General features: G+C 46.2%; 1 protein-coding gene across 1 annotated transcript in view; it reads right to left on the bottom strand.

The window, feature by feature from the left end:
- The window catches only part of LOC109305012 (cyclic nucleotide-binding domain-containing protein 1-like), a 66,272-nt gene that overhangs the window by 9,708 nt on the left and 47,776 nt on the right, over window positions 1–8,788 (bottom strand). Inside the window, exon 2 of the mRNA XM_019527888.1 lies at window positions 6,679–6,813. Within this exon, the coding sequence (XP_019383433.1) occupies window positions 6,679–6,813 (135 nt within the window). The remainder of the gene's footprint in view (window positions 1–6,678; window positions 6,814–8,788) is intronic.

The raw sequence follows: 8,788 nt of genomic DNA, 5'->3' as shown, positions 1-8,788 counted from the left end.
TTTGACTGTGTGGGTGTCTACACCACAGCCTCCCATTTTCTTAATGAGAACAGGGTGAGAGACAGTGTCAAAAGCATTCCGGAAGTCCAGGAAGACTATGTCCACTGCTACCCCTGCATCTAATGATCTGGTGATCTGATCATAAAAAGCCACCAGGTTGGTCTGACAGGACCTGCCACTGATTACCCCATGCTGATTGCCCCTAAGCATGCAGTCCCCTGCTGGCCCCTCGTGGATGTGTGCCAGAATTATTTTCTCAAACAGCTTGCCTAGGATCGAGGTAAGATTAACTGGCCTATAGTGTCCCGGGTCCTCCTTCCTCCCTTTTTTGAAGATTGGAACCACATTGGCCCTCTTCCAGTCCTCCGGCACCTCTCCAGTGCACCACGAAATACTGCCATGTAGGCAGCAAAATCACTCCAAAGCTAAGATAAGCTGAAGACAAAAGAAGAACAACCACAAAAACAGAAGCTGGGTATGGAAAAACCCCAAAGTACTGAAACAAAGGATGCCAATCCCTATAGAAGAACACTTTGAAAATGCCAAGTTGGATGAGTCTCTTTCTCTACTGCTGTTTCATCAGAGCACAGATGCATCTGTTCACCGAGCTCCAGCTGTTATCTTCAAATCTGCTATCTTCAACTCATCATCATCTACTCAATTAGCCCAGGTTGGCCACCCTCGGCTGATATTGAGCAACTATTGCTGGTAACTAAATCTGGTATATGTGTGAATGAAATCGTTGTTTTACATATGTGTATGCCTGTGTGCAATGATGTGTATGCTGATTTGTGTGCATTTGTATGAATGGTATGTCCGAACCTCTCTGTCTGACTCACGTAATCAATAAATGAGGCACCTTGCCTTATCCCCCTTTATAAGTCTCGCTCATGATTTGAGCAATTGGCAATTTGTGTAACACTCTCAGGTGTGGCCTCTCTGGGACCTTTGGCCACACAGGCCTTGGCCTCACCTCCAAGGCCGGTCAGAACCCCAGGCCCTCGGCTCTGAGCATCCCTCTCAGTGGTCCCCTTGCCCTTTTGATCCTTCTGGTCCTGGCCCCAGCATTAACCAGTTGAGGGTGCCTCAAGTCAGGCTTCTGAGCATCTAGCCCACACTCTCTAACACAGGCCCACCTTCTCAAGCCCTACTATGTGGGAGCTGGGGTTATTAAGGCATACCAACCCACCTTTCACCAGGGTGGTAGCTGGCCTGGCATTTCCTAGGGGGGCTCCCATACCACTAAAAGCCCCACTAGGCCACCCATCCCTGGCAGGGTGTAGTTTTAGGTAATTCCCAGGACCAAGAGCCTCCAAACCATCCCCATAAGCTCTTATGCTTACTTCATAGCTGTTCCTAAGCTTCAATTCCACCAGCTGATGTCTCTCTCACAGCTGCCAGCAGCAAACTGCTGTTTCACCCTATATATGTATATCCAGGGTCTCAAAATGGCCACCGTACTCAAGCACCTGGTTGCTGCCTGCTCCAGCCCTTAAATGGAAGGCACCAGTGTCCTGCCACAACATGGTTTTCAGGAACTGATTATGTCGTAAGTCCAAGGACTGCTTGTACACAGCTGCTGCTTGCTTGTGGACATCCTCATTTGAGCAAGCTGAAGTCTAAAGATAGAGCTAAGAAAAAAGACCTGATCTTTCATCCTACTCTAGTGTCTGCCATCCTTATAGAAAAACTACAGCCGAGGCTATTATCTCAGAATTCACCTGGCTTGGGAAGATCCTTACACAATGTACATTGTCATCTCAGTGCCACATGCATCATAGTAACTAGAAGACCTGATATATTAGGGCAAGTCAAATGGAAAGAGTAGCCAGAGTTCACCTATATTTGATTGATCCTTGATTGTCAATAGAGGCCAGCAATACTGCTTCAACTATAACTTAGGGCTGTATTCAAGGCACTTTAAGTTTTTTCTGTGGTTCAAATAAAACCCAGAATCTGGGAGGTGGAAGTGAAAAGATGGACTATAAAAGCTGCCTTTATCCCACCCTTACCTTTTTTCATTGAAGATTAGGGTCATGCTATTTAGACTTTAACACTGTTATTTCTACAACTTCTCTCTATCAGAAAAAAACCCGTTTATTCTAATTCACACTATCCAACAAGTGTAAACTGGGGGATGTTGCAATAAAAGGCAAAATACACAAAGCATTTCTATCAGATGAAACTCTACACACTAATCAAACAGGCATGTAGCCAGTGCTTCTTAACAGGTGAAGTGTTATGAAAACTTTTTGGAATGCAAGTTTCACGTGTGGTAATATGAGATGAGGTAATATCCAACAGATTTCAAACACAGTCCTTCCAAAATGTTCTACGGTATCCATCTCCACTGCATTGAACACTAAAGACCACAAACCCTCCAAATGCCATCTTATCTCCAATGTGAAGGTGAGCCAAAGATCATTTCATATAACTTCCAGTCAAAGAACTGTCCAAAGATCTTTCCCACAGATGTCAGTCACATGATCCTATGACACTAAACAGATGTAATGATCACAGGAGGTGAGTCCAGGTATAAATTTCCCAGACCATTTTGCTTTTGATGAACAATGTCATAGCAATGCTCAATTAGGTATCCATTGGACCAATCAGGTTGATAATAAATGGTCCCATTTCCTTGGGAAGCAAGGGGAGGATTTCCAACAGGATAAGTCCTAGTGAGAGGACATATCCCATCTACCTCTTAAGGAGCTCTTTCTACACAACCTTATTGGTGAGAATCATGAAGAGCATTGTCAAAATGGTGCTCAATTATTTTCTGGTTGCACAGCCTTTTCAGTTATCCTATCTAACTATGTAGAGTGGGGTGTACATAGGATGCTTGAACTGAGAGTTTTCCACATGAACCATTTCTGGCAGTAAGGTTACTGTCTATTCTTCACTCATCTAGAACCCATGGTGAACAAAATGAGTTTTCAATCCATTACAGCATTATTACTTTCTGTGTTATGTGATATCTCAGTCTTCAAAAAAATGTGAGTAGTACCCACTAATAAAAGGTATTTTTGTTCATTTTAATGGAAATACTTCAAAGGCTATCTTTACCCTTTTGGGATTCTGTGGATGTTTCTAATCCTCCTTTCCTTTATTTTGAGATTCTTTAATTGGAAGCTATTATTGTCAATTTATGAGAGGCAAGGATTGTGATCTTTTATTCCAGAGGTTTTCAACCTTTTTTAAGCAGGTGTTCCCGCTGGGTTGCAATCCCCCTTTCTTGGGCAGTTCTAGTCCTGTAGGTAGATGTCACTATCCTCTTGGGACTGCTTTGGTATCGGAGCAGCTCTCTTTCGCCCGAGGCCCTGACCTTGTTCTCACCCACCACGACTTGATGTTTTTCGGCCTCACGCCACCTCTAGTGCGTCCTTCTTCTGTGGGTCCGATTCCTCGGTGGTGGTGGGGATATTCCCGCTTTCCTTTTCCCTGTTTGACCCCATACAAGGTTGCCGCACAGGTTCGGATTCCTCACAGCGCCTCATCACTATTCGTATGAAACACTGCCTCAGCTATCCCAGCTAGGGCATCCGATATAAGACCAAACAAAATACCATAACCAAACTTAAAGCCTCGCTACCCAGCCCCTTTTGCTAGCTGAGGATCCTATCTGGAACTCTCCGGTCCTTCTGGGCAGTCCCTGGCCCCTAGTCTCCCTCGGACCCCTCCAATTTCCTATCCCTATGGCTCGGCAGTGATCCCGCCCCGGTTACGCTCTCTCCAGGCTCTCCCAGGTCTTCTCCCTCTTTGGGGTCACTGCGTCTCCGCACCACTGCCCCGGCACTCCACCTGTGGGTCATGCTGTCTTTGGGTTCATGCCCTGTCGGTCCCTTCGTGGCCGTGCTCCCTGCTCCTCTTTGGTCTGATGCAGTCTCCAGCCACGCTGTCAGCCTCTGTTCATGTGGAGCCTCGCCGTCGGCCGATACCGCCACTTTTTCCCTTTGTGGAGCCAGCAACTGCTCCTCCCTGGGGTCTCCACCCCTCCCACTGGTGGAGCTTCCAATTGCCCGGTCCTGGGTCTCTCCACCCCTTCCGTTGGTGGAGCTGTCTCTTTTAGCTTCCCCGGCTGGCGTCCTTCCCTGACGTCACCGGTTGGACGCACCTGCATAAACACGCGGCTGATGCGCCGCGCGGGTCCTTTCGGCGGCGGTGTGTGTTTCGCCTCGAGTTCTGCAGGTAAGCCCCGTTTACTAGTCGTCTCCCTGGGACAGCAGGGTATGCCTTCTGGCAGGTACCCTTTCCAGATGCAGAGCAGGGGGTGTTCTGACAGACACTGGGAGGGGTGCTGACAGACAGCCAGATGTGAAGCTGGCATGTGACTGCCAACACCTTCTATACACTCCGCGTCACCGCCGGGTGCTGCTTTCCCATGCCCAAGTATCCCCACTTCTCCACACCATCGGCTTTGCATCCAGCCAGCCGTCAGCACCCTCTCCCCTCTTGGCACACAGTGGCACCACAGGGAGCACACAAATGGCAGCCACCCCCATCTACACACTCAGCACTGCCGCCATGTGCTGGGGGGAGAGGAGGGGGTGCTCACGGCCGGCTGCACACGAAGTCGGTGGCGCAGAGAAGCGGGGATACTTGAATGCAGGAAAGTGGTGCCCAGTGGTGGCACAGAGTGATGGATGGTGGCAGCAGCCATGCCCTGCGCAACCTTCCTGAGCCCAAGTATCCCTGCTTCTCTGCACTATCAGCTATGCATGCTGGCAGTGGCACGGAGTGATGGATGGTGGTGGCAGTCTCACCCCCTCTGCTGCCACTTCCCAAGTACCCGCACTTTTCCATGTCACTACTGAGTAACCCCTGGGGCCTTCCCAAGTACCCCCGGGGGTATGTGTACCCCTGGTTGACAACCTGTTTTATTAGATCATCTGTATAATTGGGAGATTTGTTCAGCAAGCTATCAGGCATCAATCAGGTGCCCTATCTCAGGTCTAAGGAAGAGGCAGATACAGGTTAAGCTTAATATCTGAGGAAACCCCCCCTGCAAATGCAAATGGTCCACTCAGAGGGCTGTGAACTAGATGTGAAGAGGTATTATAAGAAGAAATTCTAAGACAAAAATTATCTTCAATAGCAATAATCATAGTCAAAACAGACATAATTACATTTCACAGTCCTTAAACTTCTCAGATGACCTGCTGGATTAAACTTAAAAATGTTGACTTCATGCTTCATGACTTCTACTATATTAATATTTGCTATGAAGCTGCTGTATTTTCAGCAGTATTAGAGGCAGTTACTGAAGCTGCTAGGAAGCTCAGTTACATTTTTTCCTCCCAGAAGGGGAGGCATTTTTTTTCCTATGGCCTTTTCTCCTAAGTCTGCAGAGTAGAGAATGATACCTCTTGCATCCACAGTGGAGCTGCCAACTGTCAGTAAATTTTCTTACTGTCAGTAAAAAGAAAAATTTTAATCAAGCTAGAAAAGGATGTCTGTAAAGTCTCTAAAAAATATGTTAGCCATCAGTAAAAACAATAAGCAACTGCAGCTTGACTGAAGATCTGACAAACAGAGCACAGCAGCATCACCTGTTGTCCAAACAAAACTGTAGCACCCTGCAAGGAGTGTTCTCTCTTCCATGGGCTGCTGCTGCTGCTGTTGCTGCATCCCAGGCTGCCTGTAATGCTGCTGGGTTGCAGGTAAGCATCTTTGGGGGTCCATGTCAAGAGGGGAGAAGGGAGTGGGGCTGGTGCAGGGAAGAACATGATGCAGGTTGTAGTTGAGGGGGCATCAGGGTATGGGGGTGAGTAGAGGACCCCTGGAGGGACAGAGGGCAGCACAGAGTAAAACCATCACTGCAGTCAAGCAGTGTTGCCAACCCAAAAAAATTATTTTTAGTGCAAACTTTTTACTGACAACCAAACATTTAAACTTATTTTTTACTATGGTTAACCCCTAAATTTGAACCCAGACCTTCTAACTGGGGCCTGGCAGCAGGGTAGGGCTTGAAAGAAGACTTATATTTACATTAGTTAAAATTTATATCAGTAAAAACATGTGTCAGTAAAAATAAGTTTGGCTGTCAGTAAAAAGCTTGCAGATTATCAATATACTAAAATTCTTGAGTTGGCAAGAAAAGAAAAATTATAAGCAGGTCCCTTCTAACATTGCATGTCATAGTTTTCATAGATTTCATAGACATTATGGCTGGAAGGGACCTCGGAAGATCATCGAGTCCAGCCCCCCGCCGAAAGGGCAGGAAGTCAGCTGGGGTCATAGGATCCCAGCAACATAAGCATCCAATTTGCTCTTGAAGGTGTTCAATGTAGGTGCTTGAACCACCTCCGATGGCAGGCTGTTCCAGACCTTGGGGGCTTGGACAGTAAAGAAATTCTTCCTTATGTCCAGCCTGAAATGGCCTTGTAGTAGGTTATGACCATTCAACCTCGTCATCCCTTGGGGCGCTCTGGTGAACAAATATGAGGCAGTGTGTGTGTGTCTGCTCCCAAATACTGTTCAGCTTATATAACATATAGTTGAGATCTATACTGGAAACACTCAATAATCAGTGAAAATGTCGAAACACTCCAAATATATTTATGTTAAGGTATTCAAAATTAATCAAATTGCTAAACAAAAACAGGTCATAGTACAACACAGAAAAATAGGCTATTAACCTATTGCCTAAGAAGATTTCTCAGTTATATTTTAATTTACCTCTTTTACTCTCAGGTAATCAGTGGAAGAAATTTTAAGAATTTCACAGTCTTCTTCTGTAATGACAGACATCAGCATGTGCTGCATTTTTGGTGGGAGTAATTCCAAAGTCCCAAAACAGCTTCCACTAACAAGCTACAATAAAGAAATACATAAAAATATATCATAATGTATCAAACTTGATTGTCCCTCTTTATCAGGAAAGCAGGGTGGCAACAAAATTTTAAAATTAAGTTTTATATATCAGTTTGTTTTGAATACTATATATTTTACTTTCTGAAAGCCCAGCCAAATTATACTCACTGGCAATGGCTGATATTTTATGCATTAATCATGCAATCATGTGGTAAATAGGGATGGTGATAATATATCAGAATACTATGGTAATGAAGTTCAATTTGATGCAACATTTTTGTAAACAACCGTTATGCAGGATCCTCCTTGTAAAAAATGAGCATTATTCCCAGAACCAATAGTTTTGTCTTATGAATGTGTCTTTGCTTTAAAGAAATCAGCTTTTGGGAGAATGCCCATGACAGGTGGGTTCATCAGAGAGATTTGTGATAACGGGCCAGATCCTCAAGTGACATAATCTGCAAAGTTTTACCACTTCATACCAGCTGAGAATATTTCTTGCTGCACATGTGATGTAGCTGAACTGAGATAACATGTGCCATCACATTTTAAGCAATAAAATACCAATTGCAGCATATATCTAATGAAGTTATTTGGTGTACTCATATGTGCTTTGTAATTAGCAGACGAGCAAATATTTAAAATAACACAGAAGGAAAGTCATGACAATAGGTCAATTCAAATTATTACCTGGATAATACTTGCCATTAACACAACTCTGTATTCTCAGGGTGAGAATACCTAAATGATGTTTTAGGCAGACAAGGTCCTGTAGGTAAATGTGATATATTTTATTAGACCAACTAAATAGTTGGAAAGATTGTTCTTTGCAAGCTTCTGGGTACAAACACCATGTGCCTGAAGAAGGGTGTTTGTACCCAAAAGCTTGCAAAGAACAATTTTTCAACTAATTAGTTGATCTAGTAAAAGATATCACATTTACCTACAAGACCTTCTCTGCCTATGTCCTTAGACCAACACCACTGTAACTAACAACTCTAAATGGTGTTTTGAAATGACTGAAAAGGGAAATATACAACTCGAATACATAACCAGCACCTGGCTCCATGCCACCAACTCTGCATATTACTGAAATGGAGAGTGCTCAGAACTTCAGAGAAGCTCAACACCAGCAAGCAGAGGGGCGCATCCAGACAAGCCCGCACATGCTTCTTGCAGTGACTCAAACCTCTTTGAGACACTGCAAGAGGCATGTGCAGGAATGAGAAAATGTTCCCTGTGCTGCAACTTTGTAGCGTGGGGGGAAAATTGGATCCCTGGATATCCAGGGATCAAAAAAACCTGCACAGAAAAAAAGCATGACTGTGCCCTGAGGCAACCAGAGGCAGGGTCTTCCATAGAGATGCTCTTGCTACCAGAGCATCTCTATGGTGAGCCCTCACCCTGGTGATGAAGAACGCTGTGGGGGCTCTCTGAACAGTGTGCCAGCAGCAGGGAGCTGGACCCAAGCTCCACTTCTGGTAAGGGGTCAGGAGGCTAGAGGAGGGGGGAGGGGACAATAGGGGGGACCCCCACCAGCCCTGCCTGCTTCCCCAGCCCCCCCAGTTCCCTGAGTCCTCACAATCCCTTTCCCACCTGGCCCCATCCCTCCCAGCTCCTGAGCACCCCCGATCCCTGCCCCCCTGATCCCAGCATTGGGAAAAAACAAAACAAACCACACCCCAGCATTTACTGGCTGTTTGAGCTACCCTCAAGGTCACTGGGACCCTCTCTGCACAGTGCAGGGCAGGATGATGGCCCCAGTGGTCCCAGCCCAGGCCCTGCTGCCCCCTGCTGCCCTGTACTGCCTGGGGGGCTCTGACAGGAGGCCTCAGAGCCCCCACAGCCCCTGCTTGGTAAGTAGAGGCTTTTGTTTTTTTAAGTACCAGAGGCTGCGGTTGGAGGGGCAGCCATGGGGGGCTTGGGGTGCAGGTGGGGGCTGGGTGGCCAGCCATCGGGGGGCGTGGGGGAGTGG

The sequence above is a fragment of the Gavialis gangeticus genome, unplaced genomic scaffold, assembly GCF_001723915.1.
Source record: "Gavialis gangeticus isolate Ggan-Ray unplaced genomic scaffold, GavGan_comp1, whole genome shotgun sequence".
Taxonomy (NCBI): domain Eukaryota; kingdom Metazoa; phylum Chordata; order Crocodylia; family Gavialidae; genus Gavialis; species Gavialis gangeticus.
Note: the sequence above shows the minus strand (reverse complement) of the source record. Positions and strands in the feature narration are given on the sequence as shown.